This window comes from Vanrija pseudolonga, chromosome 1 (genome assembly GCF_020906515.1).
Source record: "Vanrija pseudolonga chromosome 1, complete sequence".
NCBI lineage: Eukaryota > Fungi > Basidiomycota > Tremellomycetes > Trichosporonales > Trichosporonaceae > Vanrija > Vanrija pseudolonga.
The window spans coordinates 1,872,220-1,887,817 of record NC_085849.1 but is presented as its reverse complement, the minus strand read 5'-3'; the positions used below and the strand labels follow the sequence as shown (position 1 = coordinate 1,887,817).

At 63.1% G+C, this 15,598-nt stretch overlaps 7 protein-coding genes across 8 annotated transcripts; 3 read left to right on the top strand and 4 right to left on the bottom strand.

Moving 5' to 3' along the window:
* The first annotated feature begins 299 nt into the window (after positions 1 to 299).
* HTA1_0 (Histone H2A) lies at positions 300 to 1,154 on the top strand. Its single transcript, XM_062767179.1, has 4 exons — positions 300 to 448; positions 493 to 588; positions 630 to 817; positions 923 to 1,154. Exons 1-4 carry the CDS (start codon positions 367 to 369, stop codon positions 956 to 958), a joined length of 402 nt encoding a protein of 133 aa, XP_062623163.1. The 5' UTR covers positions 300 to 366; the 3' UTR covers positions 959 to 1,154.
* Positions 1,155 to 1,243: 89 nt separating this feature from the next.
* On the bottom strand, positions 1,244 to 3,591 carry mrs2 (Mitochondrial inner membrane magnesium transporter mrs2). The gene is made up of 4 exons (XM_062767178.1): positions 3,135 to 3,591; positions 3,009 to 3,094; positions 2,179 to 2,970; positions 1,244 to 2,140 (listed from the first exon to the last, which is right to left on the bottom strand). The coding sequence occupies exons 1-4, from the start codon at positions 3,538 to 3,540 to the stop codon at positions 1,358 to 1,360; spliced, it is 2,067 nt and encodes a 688-aa protein (XP_062623162.1). The 5' UTR covers positions 3,541 to 3,591; the 3' UTR covers positions 1,244 to 1,357.
* A 239-nt stretch (positions 3,592 to 3,830) lies between these two features.
* Positions 3,831 to 5,105, top strand: CAPZB (F-actin-capping protein subunit beta isoforms 1 and 2). Its single transcript, XM_062767177.1, has 5 exons — positions 3,831 to 3,985; positions 4,052 to 4,474; positions 4,557 to 4,768; positions 4,816 to 4,889; positions 4,927 to 5,105. The coding sequence occupies exons 1-5, from the start codon at positions 3,976 to 3,978 to the stop codon at positions 5,087 to 5,089; spliced, it is 882 nt and encodes a 293-aa protein (XP_062623161.1). The 5' UTR covers positions 3,831 to 3,975; the 3' UTR covers positions 5,090 to 5,105.
* A 30-nt stretch (positions 5,106 to 5,135) lies between these two features.
* On the bottom strand, positions 5,136 to 6,539 carry LACTB2 (Endoribonuclease LACTB2; the record flags this gene model as incomplete). The annotated part of the gene is made up of 2 exons (XM_062767176.1): positions 5,136 to 5,738; positions 5,798 to 6,539. The coding sequence occupies 2 exons, from the start codon at positions 6,537 to 6,539 to the stop codon at positions 5,182 to 5,184; spliced, it is 1,299 nt and encodes a 432-aa protein (XP_062623160.1). The 3' UTR covers positions 5,136 to 5,181.
* A 540-nt stretch (positions 6,540 to 7,079) lies between these two features.
* stp1 (Low molecular weight phosphotyrosine protein phosphatase) lies at positions 7,080 to 8,003 on the top strand. The gene is made up of 4 exons (XM_062767175.1): positions 7,080 to 7,167; positions 7,233 to 7,374; positions 7,432 to 7,520; positions 7,591 to 8,003. Exons 2-4 carry the CDS (start codon positions 7,243 to 7,245, stop codon positions 7,832 to 7,834), a joined length of 465 nt encoding a protein of 154 aa, XP_062623159.1. The 5' UTR covers positions 7,080 to 7,167; positions 7,233 to 7,242; the 3' UTR covers positions 7,835 to 8,003.
* An 89-nt stretch (positions 8,004 to 8,092) lies between these two features.
* Positions 8,093 to 10,764, bottom strand: GAL7 (Galactose-1-phosphate uridylyltransferase). Its single transcript, XM_062767174.1, has 6 exons — positions 10,501 to 10,764; positions 10,309 to 10,370; positions 9,938 to 10,054; positions 9,576 to 9,887; positions 8,681 to 9,099; positions 8,093 to 8,640 (listed from the first exon to the last, which is right to left on the bottom strand). Exons 1-6 carry the CDS (start codon positions 10,544 to 10,546, stop codon positions 8,367 to 8,369), a joined length of 1,230 nt encoding a protein of 409 aa, XP_062623158.1. The 5' UTR covers positions 10,547 to 10,764; the 3' UTR covers positions 8,093 to 8,366.
* A 308-nt stretch (positions 10,765 to 11,072) lies between these two features.
* rhb1_1 (GTP-binding protein rhb1) lies at positions 11,073 to 14,367 on the bottom strand (the record flags this gene model as incomplete). 2 transcript variants are annotated; one of them, XM_062767172.1, is made up of 6 exons in its annotated part: positions 11,073 to 11,662; positions 11,962 to 12,238; positions 12,290 to 12,432; positions 12,492 to 12,624; positions 14,100 to 14,109; positions 14,165 to 14,367. In XM_062767172.1, 6 exons carry the CDS (start codon positions 14,365 to 14,367, stop codon positions 11,571 to 11,573), a joined length of 858 nt encoding a protein of 285 aa, XP_062623156.1. In that variant the 3' UTR covers positions 11,073 to 11,570. The 2 variants fall into 2 exon arrangements, with proteins under 2 accessions (XP_062623156.1, XP_062623157.1); XM_062767173.1 differs by having other exon boundaries at positions 12,492 to 14,335.
* Between the last annotated feature and the right edge of the window lie 1,231 nt (positions 14,368 to 15,598).

Below are 15,598 nucleotides of genomic sequence, written 5' to 3'. Positions count from 1 at the left end.
GATGGGGGAAGACGCGTGTACGCTAGTGACATTATCGAAAGATTGTCGCTGCTCGAGCTGGCCATCACTACGCGGCCCGGATCCACCACCATCACCCCCACCACCACCTTCAAGGACACGCGTGTATGCTGATGTATCCTCGATCCTGATTGGCTGCAAGTCACGTTTTCTTGCCGCCGGGTGGCCAAAATCACCCCGCACGGAACCTAATTTGTTTGTGCATGACGTCCACCCGCCAGCCCAACAACAACATAAATAAGGCTGCTTCCTCTGTTCTCAATCTTCAAATCACCCACTTCCTCCAACTCTCTCTCACTCACTCACAACTTTCACCCTACCACCCCCACCAACAACACAAACGCAACAATGTCTTCTGGTGGCAAGTCTGGCGGCAAGGCTGGCGGCGAGACCAAGTCGTCCTCGCGCTCTTCCAAGGCCGGCCTCCAGTGTGAGTTGTTCGAGAGTCGGAAGGACGCAACTGACCCACCCCAGTCCCCGTGGGCCGTATCCACCGTCTCCTCAAGAAGGGCAACTATGCCCAGCGTGTCGGCTCCGGTGCCCCCGTCTACCTCGCCGCTGTCCTCGAGTGTGAGTTATCCACGTCGATGGGACGGTTAACTCACGCTCAGACCTCGCCGCTGAGATCCTCGAGCTCGCGGGCAACGCCGCGCGCGACAACAAGAAGTCGCGTATCGTCCCACGCCACCTCCAGCTCGCCGTCCGCAACGACGAGGAGCTCAACAAGCTCCTCGGCAGCGTCGTCATCTCGCAGGGCGGTGTCCTCCCCAACATCCTCTCCGAGCTCCTTCCCCAGAAGGTGAGTCGACATCGGCCGTGACGTGTATGCTGGCACACAGCAACTCGCTGTGCATACACGTGACGGCGGTCGCATTGCCAATGACGAGCTAACCCCCATTATCAGACCACCAAGAAGGCCCCCAAGTCGCAGGAGGTCTAAGGGACGACCGACGAGGCTACACGTGTGCGCTCCCACGCCGCCCACCCTGTCTCTGCCTGTGATACACGCGTACACTCCTCTGGACTTCCCGTCTTGATCCCCCTCGTGACACCCCCCACTTCGCCTACCCCTCATTTTTCGTTTTCGCTCTCACCTTTCAGTCGCCTGTAGCCTGTGATGCACCCATTTGGTGCCGCCGGTCGTGATGCCACCTAGCACTGATGGCAACCAACCGCCTCCCACTGATGGCAATCCCACGCCCAACCCCCCCTTTCCACAACCATACCGTCAAGTGGTGCATGGCTACAACTAGTGTGCAACAAAGTCTATGTGTGTATTGGGTCAAGATGCCAACGATTGAGCGGAGATGCGTGATTAACTAAGAGTGGGGCTAGAGTTTTACGGGTCGCGTTTATACGACGAGGCGTCAGCCAGTGGCGGCGGCGGGGTGCGTGGGACCCGCGGCGACCGAGCTGCCTGAGCATGGGCCTTGGCGAGTGTGGTAGAGATTGAAGGGACTGATGGGACGGGTGTGTGCTCGGCCTCGGCTGGTGATGACAGGTTGGGCATCACGGGCACATAAGCCGCCGGGATGCGCCGTCCGTGCGGCACCGACCCGTAAGGATATGATGGCACATGTGGAGCGGTGCGCTCGCGAGGTAGGGGTGGGCCACCCGGGTGGCCAGGGAGCGGGCGAACCTTCGGAGCAACGCGGTGGGTCTGCGTCGTGGCTGGCTCGTTGGTCCAGATCACCGGCTTGCCCTGCGGAGCACCGGGAGGTCGTCGGAGGCCGAGGAGCGACCGGCGAAGGAGGTGCGGGCGGAACAGACGGTCCCAGAGCGAGACGCGCGACTTGAGGTGCCGACGCACAAGATGCCAGCGCTGCTCGTGGTCGGCGTTTGGCGCCCGCGCCCATGCGGCAGCCGCTGCGCTAGCCGCCGCCGCTGCTTGGTCGCGAGCCTCCTGGAGCTCCTTATCGCGCGCCGCACGCTCAGCCGCACGCTCTTTCAGGAACTGAGTCTTGGCGGCTTTCATCGACGCCACAGGGTTGGTGACGAGCGAGACGTGCCCGACCTTGCGGAGGAGCTTGACGCCGTAGATGTAGATCAGGAAGGCGAAGAGGTAGGACATGGTCGCAACGACGGCAAATGCCCACGGGGTCTGTTCGAGATTGGTGGAAAGCTGCTGGGTCAGCCGTGATCGCTCAACACAACACTCACGTTCATGCCAAAGATACCAGCGATGAGCGCGCCGGCGCCGATACCCAGCGTCGCCATCGACACCTTGACATCAAGGGCAAGCAGAGCGTTCCGAGACGAGTCGAGCATGAGCTCTGAAATCTCCTGCGTCGACTGCATGTTGGCGACTGTCGTGTCGACCTCTGACACGATTTCCTCGACCTGCTTGGTGAAGCTCTCAAGCAGGAGCTCGAGCTGGTCGTGGTCGTGCAGTGCACGCGGCTTGCCCTGCTTCCTGTCGGTGAGATACATGGCCGACATGTCCTCGTCCGAGTCGAGGAGCTCGTCGACGGCCGACTTGACATTCCTGGCGCGCGACTGGAAGCCGGCCAAGCGGCGCGAGTAATGCAGCAGCTGACGGAGATACTCGCGGTTGATGTCGTGTTCGAGGTTGTTGAGGAGCTCCTTGACGAGACCGCGCACGAACTCCATCTCGCTCTCGAGCGAGTTGGCCGCGGCGACGAGCACCGACTCGAGCGCGCGGTGCTCATAGTTGAGCTCGAGGTGGTGCTCGTGGTGCTCCGAGTCTTCATGGCGTTCGTGCTCGGGAAAGAGGCCGGCACGGATGTTGCTCTGGAGATGCTTCTTAAAATCGCGCGTGGTCTCACTCTCCTCCGTACCCGGCGCTTCGAAGATGATAACGCGGTCAGGCTTGATGAGTGCGCGGAAGGTGAGGATCGAGATGAGAATACAGGTGCGGCGGGTGAGAATTACTGGAACGAGTGTGGGTGTGACGGACGGCGTGAGCGAGTCAAGCTTGCGAAGATCACGAGGCTGGCCGTCAGCAAAAAATCCCTCATCAACAAACCCACGTCGAGGTCGTGAGCGCGACACAGGTCCGTCTTCTTGTAGCTGCCTTCTTCTACCGTCCAATTGCCTTTCGAGTCGAGAATTGAGCCTGGCGGCGTCAGCTGTCAGCTCGCAAATAGCGCACCCACAATGCAGGTTGAGCTCGCCAGCCTTGTCCATCAGGCTGTCGAGGTATCTCTGCTTGCGTATCTGGTGCGGGGAGCACTCCTCGTCACCCTCTCCGACCTCTGTGACGGCGGAAGGTGCTGGCAGTGGCGGCGCAGCGACCGACACCGTGAGGTCGGGCGACGGCGGGACGTCGGGTACACGGCCCTCGTCGCCCTTGGACGGATCTGGCGCCGGGTTGGGCGACCAAAAGTTGGTCGAGTGCGACGGCGCCCAGAACGACGACTTGCGCTTCACGGCCAACGTGCGTGCCGGTGGCGATGGTGTGCTCGTGTTGAGCTGACGCCGAAGCCGTGCGGGGATGGCGCCTGCGCTTGAGGGCGGTCGCCCGCGTGTAAGAATGAGCCGCAGTGCCCCGCGCGAGGACATGCTGCGTGTCTTTATCGTTGTTTTGTGAGATGTGTGCGATCAAAGTTGAGAAATCGCTCGCGTCGAGTAGAGTGGAGAGAGGGCCGCAGTCGCCAGTTGCCGCCCAGTCCGTGGACTCCGTCGCCGTGCCGACATACCGCCGGGTGCCGGAACATGACGTGTGATTTGGCTTATCACCGCACCGCTGCCAGTCTCCTCCGTCATAGTGAGCGTCATCGGCGTCGACCTGGACCCATCACTCACTCACAGCCTCGACGGCCCGCTTGGGACTGCTGCTGCTGCAATCACCTCGTCGTCTTGCTTCAACCTTGTAACCTCTACCCCTGCACCCACTGCACAGACCTTGACGTCGCCCACACCCCCCTCCTTCCCCTTCCCCGCTAGCCAGCCAAACGAAAGCTCTCACTCGCGCGCATCTCTGATTCTTCAAGCACCATGTCAGACAGTAAGCGTGCACACCACTCCAACTCGACCAACCCCCTCCTCGCGCTAGACCATCCACTCATGCCAGGCACCTTTGACGCGCTCCTCGACCTGCTACGGCGGCTCCCGCCCACGCGCATCGAGTCGAATGTCGACGCCCTGATCGACCTGGCGCCAGAGTACACCGACGACCTGCTCGCCAACGTCGACCAGCCGCTGCACGTGCTCCACGACGACGCCGCCGGCCGCGACTTTCTCGGATGCGACTACAACCGCGAGGGCGACAGCTTCCGCTCGCCATGGACAGACACGTACCTTCCCCCCTCGGCAACGCAGGGCCCGCAGCCCTCGGCCCGCCTCCGCCAGCTCGAGATCCAGCTCAACGCGGCGTTCGACACGTACCGCGACCTGTACTTTGAGGGCGGTGTGAGCTCGGTCTACCTGTGGGACCTCGACGATGAGCCGGCGACCAAGGACATGAACTTTGCGGGTGTGGTGTTGGTCAAGAAGGGTGAGTGGGGGTGGGTTTGCGCGCACGCGTCGGAGCCGGGCTCGCGAGCTGTCGTTGTGTTGGGACTTGGCTGACTTTGCAGAAATCCCCCGCGACGACGGCACGTCGTCTGGCTCATGGGACTCTCTCCACGTCTTTGAATGCACCGAGCGGTCGCGGACGGCAAAGTACAAGCTCACGTCGACGGTCATGCTGGTCCTCGGCACCGAGACGGTCACGACTCCGGACGCAAAGGGCCTCGAGAATGTGACGGGCAAGGGCAACGTGACGCTGAGCGGCAGCATGACGCGTCAGGTGAGGAGGCTGTTATACTCAGCGAGGAAGCCGTACTCATACCCCAGGCCGAGCAAGACGCGCCGCTACCAAATGCCGGCGCGCACATCCCCAACATTGGCCGCCTGGTCGAGGACACGGAGTGGGTCGCATATGCTGCTCGAGAGCTAACCCGCCAGAATCAAGATGCGCAACCTCCTCTCGTCGGTCTACTTCGGCAAGACCAAGGACGTGATCAACGAGCTGCGCTCACAGGCTGGCCTGGACGCAAAGTCGCACGAGGACCAGCTGCGTGCCGAGCTGGCCGGCCGGCTGGCGCTAAGGGGCGGCGGAGCGCAGTAGGCTGACGAGACGATGCATTGTATACAATAGTGCAGACGGGGGCGGCAGTCTCTACGCTTGCATCGGTCAAGTACACTTCCTAATACAGCTCTCTACAACCTCGACGAACCCCCGATCCACTCCCACGCCTCGCCGTCCTTTGCGGGCTCGGCAGTCCAGCCGCTGATGACCGGTAGCGGCGCCGTCACCTTTCGGACCTTGCCCTCGCTCTCGAGCTTGGCGAGATGCGAGCCCATGGTGCGGGACGCGGCCATGAGGAGGCCCGGGTGGCCAGACTGGTAGACGAGGTGGCAGAGATGGGACACGGACGCGGCCTTGTCCCCCGGGGCTCCAGCGGCGGGAAACGCCGGCGTGAGGTCGGCCGCGGCAGCAGCAGCGGTAGCGTCCGCGACGACCGGCGGTGGGAGGCCCGCTGCCGACACGGTGGCCGCCTTGGCCTGCCGCAGCGCCTCGAGCTTGGTGCCCAGGCTGCCCGGCTCGTCGGCGATCCCCTTGATGACGCCGACGATTATGTCCTCGCGGTCCTGCCGGTGCTTGATGTACTCTGCGATGTGGGCGTGCGCGGCCTCTTTGCCCTCGATGGCGGGCCCGTGGGCGGGGTACAGAACGGGCGCGTTGAGCGCGAGGAGGGTCTTGAGCGATGCCATGTCTGGGGGTGTGAATGAGCAAACATACCATACCCTTCGCCGTGGCGGGGCCACCACTTACACGCGCCGAAATCCGCGAAGATGGTCGTGCCCTGCCCGAGCACCGTGTCGCCGGTAAACACGCCCCTCTCGCCCTCGCCGAGCACGAGGGACACCGAGTCGGCCGTGTGTCCGGGGGTGTGGACGACGCGGACGGAGACGCGGGACGCCTCCGGCACGTCCGGCAGGCTCCCGCCGTCGGCCAGCGCGCGGGCCTCTGCGGCGCCCGACTCGCCCGAGCTCGGGTCGACGGCCACGACGACGCCGTCCGCCTTGAGGGGCCACAGCGGCTCGGACGGCGAGAACGGCACAAACGTGCCCTCTAGCGCGCGGAGCGTGTCGCCGATCGCCTGGTCGGACCACGCCTTCTCCCGCCCGGCCTGCAGCTCGGCCTCGTCGGGCGAGGGCAGCTTCCATACCTGCGGGGGCGGCGCGCCGAGCTCCTTGAGCTTACGGAGGAGGATGGGCAGCCCGCCAACGTGGTCCGGGTGGCGGTGGGTGAGCACTACGTGCGCGAGCGGCGCGAGCCCGCCCGTGTCGGTCGTGAGCCGCTCGACGAGCAGGTCGAGCCACGCGGCCGACGTCTCCTCGCTCGTCGTGTCGACCAGGATTGCCGGCGCCGTGGGGCTGCTGGGCGGCTGGAGGAGGTAGCTGTTGGTCCCCTGCAGCGTCATGAGGGACGGGTTCTGCCCCAGGATGCGGGTGACGTGCGGGCTCAGCCGCGCCGCGTTGGGCAGGGGGACGAGGTCGCCTGGGCCGTTCATTGGGATGCGGGCGGTCGAGTACGGGCGGGGGGGAGTAAGCCGCGGACGGGGTAGATATAGCCTGCGTAGAGGCGCTGTTCTCATCGAGACGTGGTGAGGATTGTAGTAGCCTCTGGCCATGTCGGTGCGATGGCGAGCGCGCCCCGGCCGGCTAGCCTCCACCCGCCGGCGGTGACCGAGACAAGGACTCGGTCAGCCAAGGCGTGGGGTAGCCGGTGTGTTGCTGCTGGGGATATTTCTAATCGCCCCTGACGTGATTCTAATCGTGGGGAGGCGGGGCATTAGGAGTGAGTTACTCCGTCCCACCGTGGGAGACTGGGCCGATCGATCTGGAGGAGGAATGACGATGACGGTGATGGCGCGCGTTGGCTGGGCATCTGCCTCGCACCCACTCGTCTCGTTCGACCCGTCCACCTCGTCGCTCCCCACAACAACAACAACAGCAACAACATGGCCCAGCAACCCCACCAGTTCAGCGTCCTGACCGTGTGTCTTGGGTACGTTGGCGCGCGGTGCACAGCTGACAGCGCAGCAAGTGTGTATTGGTGGAAAGCAGTGGACCAACGACGTACTGACACTTGTCTCGCTCCTCCTCCCTGCCCCACTAATGCACCCACAACAGCATCTGGTAAGGCAGCAAGCGACGTTGCAGCCCTCACGCCACGCCACGCGCACCCACTCACACCACCCCAGCCGCTCGCCCATGGCCGAGGCCGTGCTCGCCAACGAGGCGCGCCTCCGCCCCGGCCTCAACCTGCGCATCGACTCGGCCGGCACGGGCGCGTACCATGCCGGCGACGATGCCGACCCGCGCACGATTGCCGTGTGCAAGAAGGTGGGCTAGATGCTGGGCTCGCTCTCGCTCCTGTGTCGCTGACCCCCATGCCTCCAGAACAACGTCCCCATCCACTGCATTGCGCGCCGTGTGCGCGACTCGGACTTTGACGAGTTTGACTACATCCTGGCCATGGACCAGTCGAAGTGAGTCGGTCGGCAGGGCTGACGCCGGACGCAAGCCTCGTCGCAGCGCTCACGCGCCGCTCCTACCCAGCCTCCAGACCCTCCTCACCCGCAAGCCAAAACACGCCAAGGCGCGCATCGCCCTCTTCGGCACGTTCGACCCCGACCTCGCGCTCGCGTCGCCCGGCGCGCGCCGCCAGCGCCCCCGCGCCATCGAGGATCCGTACTATGGCGGCGACCGCGGCTTTGACGAGTGCTACGAGCAGTGTGTGCGCTACGCCCGCGGCTTCCTCGACTTTCTCCAGCAGGGCGGCGGCGACATTCCCAAGTTGTAAGCGGCACCGGCCGCGGCGCGTGGCGTACCTGCCAGTCGAGGCAGCGACGCCAGCGACGTCGCCCGTCGCGTACACGCCGCTCCGAGCCGTTGGACCGTCATGGACTCGACCCAGTTACGACTTCCCGTTAGACCATAAAATACAGCAAGCAGCCCACAGCCCAGCCAGCCTCCTGTCCGATGTCTGTACCAACCAGTTTTGATATGCATGAAGCGAGTCAGCAGTAAAGGCGTTGCAGCGAGCCCCGCCGCGGCCCAATTCACTGTGTTACAATGTGCATGGAATACCAAAATGGGAACGCCACGGCAAGTGTTCAGAATCAGGAGTCGACGCAACCAAGCGCCTAGGAGCGCAGGACCCAGAGCCTCAAAGGGACATGTGGGCGCTGCCTAACTCCTCTTCGACGACGTGCGATATCAGTGTCCACAGCAATGCTGCAGACACGACAGACGGTCGCCGGTCACCCTGGCTCACCACACCGCCGTGCGCGTCTACGTACAAAAGGAACGCCCTCGTTCTCCCCACCCACTTCCTAGATTGGAGGGCTGCCGTGTGGGCTCGGTACGCGGCTCTGCAGGTCGAGGTAGTGCACCGTGTCGAGGTTGCGCAGGCGTGCGGCGGCCTGCTCTGCGGTGAGGTCGCGCTGCGCCTCGCCGAGCATCTCGAATCCAACGAGGAACTTGCGCACAGTCGCAGAGCGCAGGAGAGGGGGGTAGAAGTGGAAGTGGGTGTGGGCTGGGTCGCTGTCAGGGTTGGTGGGAGGCAACGGCGCCTGGTGCAGGCCCATCGAGTAGGGGAAGGGGCACCTTGGGGGGAGTCAGTAGTGCCACAACTACGCACACTCACGAGAAGAGGTTGTCGTAGCGGATAAGCGTCTCCTTGAGCACCCTTGCCAGACCGGCGTCCTCCTCGGGGGTCATCTGCGCAATGCTGGGAATGTGGCGCTTGTATGGCAGCACCATGACCTCGAATGGCCACACGGCCCAGAAGGGCACAACGGCGACCCATCCGCCCTCCTCGTCGATGGCGACGACGCGCTCACCCCGGCGCACCTCGTCAGCGGCGTAAGCACACAACAGGCAAGGGGCGCCGTCGCCGCGCACAGGGTGGTCGGGGTGCGCCTTGGCCGAAGCGACAGCCGACGCCGATGCGGCGTACTTGGCGAGGTTGTCCAGCTCCGTCGCAGGCTCGTCGGGCACATATGACAGCGTCCAGATCTGGCCGTGGGGGTGGGGCGCCGACGCTCCCATCATGTCTCCGCGGTTCTGCACCACGGTCAGCTCACTGCGCACCAGCACGTGGGGGGGGGGGGGGGGGGGGGCAGAGGTAGTCGCGTGAGCATGCACATGGCCAAGCATGTGCCAGTGTGCCGCAGCTTGGCTTAGGGAGGAACGATGGCCACCGGCCCTGGAAAGGACATGCCAAGCAATGTGGTGTGTGGCGATCACCGATGCCGGACTCTGAGCGGAGCCACTGTTCGGTCCGGTTTTCCGGCCCAAGACCAAGGCAACCGCAAATGCCCGTTCGTCTCGTCTGGACGACAGTGCTCCGTGCGACATTGCGCACATGCAATGCAGAGGTAGAGCATGTGCTCCGCTTCTTGGCGGGGCCCGAGAAAGCGGGGTAAAGGCCGGTCAGGGCCGAACCCACCGACACGCCGAGATCGGGCCGAGTCTGCCTCCCCTCCTAGTGCAATAGTGCAATGTACGCGACGCTGCGACGCGACACGGGCGCGACTCACCTCGAAGATCTGGACGTAGCCCTCATCCTTGGCGCCGGGGCGTGCCGTAGTGCGCAGGAAGTCGGATTCCTGGAGGTAGACCTTGCGCCACTTCTGGACGACGGCGAGAATGTCCTTGTGGTTCATGCGGGCGAGCGTCACGTCGTGACGCGGGTGGAAGCACAGCACCGAGCAGCGGCCACGAACCGGCTCGGACGCGAACAGGCCGTCGACGCCGTCCGGCACCGAGCCGGACGCGGGCAGCTCGGGCATCGAGCCCGGCACCAGCGGGAGGTCGCCTGGCAGGAGGGCCGGGAAGTCGTTGGCGAAGAGCTGGCGAGTGAGCTGTGCTCCCTGGCCAACGATCCGGTAGCTCGACTCACGTAGGTGTGCTCATAGTGGGGGTTCTTGTGCCCGCCGATACGGTTGTTGCCAGGGCACAGGTAGCACTTTGGGTCGTGGGCCGGGAGGCTGACCTTGACTGGCTCCTCGGTCTGTCCCTGTGTGGGGTGTTAGCGCTGTGCGCGGGGGTGTCGGTATATAGCCGTCTGTCTCTGTCTGCGCCAAGCCGAGCCGAGCGCTGAAGAAGAGGACAGCGCGGCGCGTTCACCGAAAAACGCGCCCGACGCCGCCCCCGACAGCACCCAGCCCGCTCCCACCACTCGGCGCGGCGCCCCCAACCCCGATCCACGTCCGACGCGGAGCTGCCTCCAAAGGCGCAGCAAATACTGTGCAAATGCAACTTTCAACTCACGTTCCATGGCCGCTTGGTGCGGTGAGGCGACACGAGGACGTGCTTGCCAGTGAGGGGGTTGTCTGTGGACGTGGTCGGCGCGTCGGAGGGGCGGGTGTAGTCGGTGCGGGCGGGCGGGGATCGGATAGGGGATAGCAGCAGCGTTAGCGTGTGCTACGTGTGCGTTGTGAGCGCGCGGATAGCGGGACTTACAGCGCCGGTGGGGGTGCTCTGTTGGCTCGAACGACGGGAGCGTCATGGTTGTTGTGGTGGTGTAGAGAGAGAGAGGGAGGAGGAGGGAGGAGGAAGGAGGACAATGTGGTGGAGGCGGCGTCGCGCGGGAGTGGAGTGTGGGGAGTGTGGGAGGGGGATGACGCGTGTTGTGGCGGGGTCTAGGTGTCGTCTATGCCGTCTAAAGAGGGCGCTCGCCGTGGATGCTACTTGCTGCGCGTCGAGTGGGGTGGCAGATGGGCGAAGAGCGACGTGCTGGTTCCCTCGTCGCCAGTGTTATACATACATGCTGTACCGTGTCAAGAGAGTGCTCCTCTCCGTCGTCGCCATCGCCCCGCCTGGCTGCACCTCCACCGAACGGGAATATTCTCTGCACACTTTTGATAAACATGGTTTAAATTCCCGTTCAGTCAATACCTTATTGACAATATCAAAATCGACCTCGACCGCCCGGAGGTAAACTCGGTGAGACCGGGCCTTGGGGTCCGACAAATCGCAACATTAGAATGACTCGGCGCTGCTTGCCGGACGGGAATAATCGTTGCACGTTGTTGCCTATTACGTCGATGCATGCTCGGCGACATCGCCGTCGCCGTCGCCCCCCTGCCAAGTCTTGTCTACTTGTAACGTAGGGATACTCAATGGACACAGTTTAGAGTGGCAAACCCCCTGTATAAAACGGGAAGGAAATGGGAAATTGAATTTATGTAGAGTCGGAGAGCAAGTGGCACATTGCATTGGCGCACAGCAAGTCATGCTTTGGCGGGGTAAAGCAAGCAACACAGTGTGGCACAAAGCGCAAGCCTGATGGTACAGAGGACGCCCTACACGCTCTTAGCAGGGCTGATGGTACATTACGGCACAAGGGGGGTTAGAGTGTTCCAGAGGTGTAGGAAGAGAGAGGAAAGAGACGGAACGAGAGATAAGCGGAAAGAGCCGGGGGCGGAATGCTCGAGGCAGTGCTGTTGGGATGCGAGGGTGGGGTGGTGGTGGGTGGCGTGTGGGGAGTGGATCGAGTCGTCTGTTGGGTGGCAAATAATCGCCATGCTGGTCTAGCTCCAAGGCCACCAAGAAGACTTCTTCTTCTCGGGCTCGGGGTTGTACTCGCGCTGCATCTCACCGAGGAGAGCGTCAAAGGCAACGTCTGGAGGTTGTCAGCAACGTGGTGGTTGCGGGTAATCAACAACAAAGCAGCCGGCTCGTGCGTCATAACGAGATCGGCTGGCCTGTGCGCCGCCGACAACAATGGCCAGTATGTGAGCCTGCCGACGATTGTGCCCGCAAGCCCAGACGCCACCGTCCCGACCCACTCCATCCCCAACGCCACACGCCACCAGGCAGTCTGGCTGGCCGTGGGGGCTGGCGAATACGAAGCTTCACCCACAGCCCCCCACACACACGCGCGCACCGCACGAGCCAACGACATGTCACTCGAGTACTCACCGATGTTCTGGTTGTCCCTAGCACTCGACTCGACGAATGCTGCACCAAGCTTCTTGGCCAGCGCTTCGCCCTCAGCCTTGGTGACACGGCGCTCGTTGGCGAGGTCGCTCTTCTGGCCGACAATGACGCAGGGAACCTTTTCCAGGCCACCCTGGTCGAGGATCTTCTCATGCAGGGTCGTGATCATTTCGAACGATTGCCTCGAAGCAATAGAGTAGACGAGCATGTAGCCGTGGACGCCAATGGCATACTTGGGGGGGAAGAGGGAGAACTCATCCTGCCGAGGTTAGACCGCGCGTCGTTGTCCCTGATTGAGTAATGTACCCACCTGACCGGCCGTGTCGACAATCTCCACCTCGTAGTCCTTGCCCTTGTACTTGACAGTCCTTGTACTGGTGGACTCGATAGTGGGGTAGTAGGCCTCGTTGTACGTTGGCGGGGTGGTGAATTGTTGGGTGATAGATGTCTTGCCTGATGCGCGTAAGCGGACGGCCGAGTGGCAAACTGCAACGGTAAACAAGCACACTCACCGACACTGGGAGAACCCAGAATGACGACCTTGCGCTTGAGACCGGAATCAGTGGCCATGACGGTGATTGATATGAGCGAGGTTGCGCGGCTTTGGATCTCGGCGCGGCGGGCTTCAATACGCTCCAAATGTGGCTGGGGGGAGAGTGTGGGCTCGAGGTGTGCGTAACACGAAGCTGGAGACCGAGGAAGTGAGCTCGGTTGTGACCGGGGCGAGGCGGGTGTGCTGTGTCCGAGGTAGTGCGGAGTCTTGGGACTCGCAGAGGATGAGTGTGAGCTCGAAGGTGAGGTTGAAGAGACCCAGTAGTCGTCGGGCGACGCCTCTCTTGTGTTGGCTGAAGCTGGCGAACGGCGGTGTGCTGGTGAAGGCTGAGCTGGTGGGCAGGCGACTGCTCGAGAGCTGCTGCTGCGGGACGCGGAGGGCTTCTGGGATGGGATTAGAAGGGAGTTCATGGTGTGAAGAGTAGGGGAGGTGGGTGGAGGAAAGGAGGCGGGGTTGTGGTTGATAGGTGGTTTGTTGTTGCTCTGCTCGTCGAGCGACGACAAGAGCCGGCCGGGGGATGGGCGGTGCGGGTGGGGATGGGAGTGTGGTGGTGGCAATGAAAGGGCGATGAGCCGATTCGGCCAAACGATCAAAGAATGACCGAAAGGATTGCTCGTGAGAATGATGATGATGAATGCGGGGAGGATGTGAGTGGGATGGGAGAGGACAGCCCTCCAAGGTGGTGTGCAGGCGAGGACAACGCCGAATTGACCATTGTTGTTGCTCCACACAATGACGGCAATCAACGCGTCCTTCCAAACGTGTTTGGTGTGCCGCCCATTGTTGTCGCCCAATGGGCCCCCCGTGCTTTGCCAAAACCCCCGCGGGAGGCGCTCGGCGTGCATGACCTGCCATGGTCCTTTGGAAGCCGACGCTGCCTCGAGGCAAGCCTCTCAAGGTCACCAAGCCAGGTGCCGAGAAGGGACCGGCCGCGAGACAGCGCCAACATGAGGTGGCCGTAATGGGACGTGTGGCTTGACGCAACCGGCAGTGGGCGCCCGTACATGAAACGGCCACCACGATGCAGAGCCCGTGCTGTGCGCGCGTGTGCAATGCATGCGCGTGTGTGGTGGGTGGCGGCGAAGGCGGCGGCGGGCACAGCGTCCACTGGCCAGCCTGCCTAGATGTCCCACTGCGGCCGAAGACGCCGGAGTTGGTCACTGGCTGGGTGGACGCCTATTCGCCAACTCGCCAAAGGAGATTCCCCGTGGGTCGGCGGCCAGGTCGTCATGATATACACAGCTCTCCACACCGCCCTTATCGAATGATGACGATGGAGTGTGATGGAGCTTGGGGGGCTGTTGGTGGCAACATGCATGCGCAATCCCGATGAGAATGCCGGTGCCGTGAACGAGCGGCGCGCGCGTGCTGGATCCGCCGTGGGTCCGAGAAGCAAAAGTTGGGCCAATGGACGACGCGCCGAGGGCGACTCGGGTGGATGAGGAAGGAGAGGATTTGACACCGGAGGAAGGAGAGAGAGAGAGAAGGAGAGAGGAGGAGGGAGTGGGAAGGAGGAGGGAGAGATGGACGCGAGGAAGGTAGGCTGGGACGTGGGCACTGTACTCACCGAGATGGAACTACACCGATGAGTGGTGCTTGACTGGAGTGGAGTGGATCAACGACGTGATCTACCCGTGTGTGCCCGTGGTCGTGTTGATGTCGTCACTGGTGATGGGTAGAAGAGGAGTGTCGATGGCGATGAGTAGTGTGTGTCGGGGAGAGGAGGTGTGTAGTATATGTGCAAATGGGCCAAGCGACGAGTACGGCGAGTCGGCGCGCGCGGTAAGAGGAGGCAAGTGGTGTCGGTCGTTTGTGGTGGTGGGTGTGGCCACCATATGCGAGCACACGATAAGAATATGGTGGGTGGGGAGTGAGGGGTGGTAGAATACGGGTAAAGGAAAGGGTTCAGCACTTGGCCAGGGTCCGGGCGAGCAGAGGGAGACGAGCCCAGAGTAGCCAGGACGGGGGAGGGGGGGGGAGGGCCAGGACCAGAGTAGTGTAGTTGGGAGCCAGAGGAGCTCAGCAGCAGCAAGCAGCGAGCCCGGAAGAGGGAGTGCAATGTGCGGGGTCTTACTTGCTGGGCTGAGAGAGGGCCGGGGGGCGAGATGGTGTGAGATGCAGGGTGGGTTCATTGTGGTGCAATGGCGGCGCGCGCCTGGGCCGGGTTACAGGGATTGACAGGCAGAGGGGGGAGGGCAAGGCAGGGAAGGCAAGGGAGGGCAAGGCAGCCAGAGGCGAGCGGCAAGGGCAGGTGGGCCAAGTTTGTCGAGGGCCCAGGCTTGGGCCTATTAGCGGCGGCGACGGCGGCGGCTGCAGGCAGGTGGGTTGTCGCTGGCTGCTGGCTGCTGGCTGCAGGCGGCATTCGACCAACTCCGGCGCACCGGGCTAAGATGACTGACTGTACGGCGCACTAGGCCAATAGCAGCAGCAGCCAGGAAGCCAAGTCTGCCAGGAGTGGTGCCTTGACTGCCCCCAATTGGCCCCGACGCGACGAACAATTCGAATGCACAATGTCCAAAAGCCATTGTCCTTGTCCCTGCCTGCCTGTCTGCCTGCCTGCGTGCGTCTACGCACGCAGACATCCGTCGCTAAACCCGCACCACCCAATGGCTAACAATTGCCAGTCCGTTTGCAGCTGCCGGCATTCAGGGCACGCAAGGATGCGCAGGTGGGCTACTACAAGGCAAGATTGCGGCGGGCTACACAAAGGCGAGATTGCGGCTGCGGCAGCTGCCCATTCCAGCGACATTGACTGCTACTCGTGCTGATGCGGCCTGATCAAAAGGTGCACAAGCGACCGCGACGACGACGTACAGCCAGCAAGCGCGGCAACTGCCAGCCGCGGCGCACTCGCTCGCGCACTCCCGCTCAACCATCGGGTAATAAGGTGCTGCTTGCTGCACGCGGTGGCGAGACAACTGCTGCTTGCTGGCCGTATGCGTCGAGCTGAACTGCCAAAGCGGCCACAGGGCCGACGGGCAAGATGTCGCACGGGCAGGTCGGGTCAGGGTGGGCGAGGAGTCGGGCGAGACGAGACGCTGGCGAGAGGCGAGCAAGACGACACGA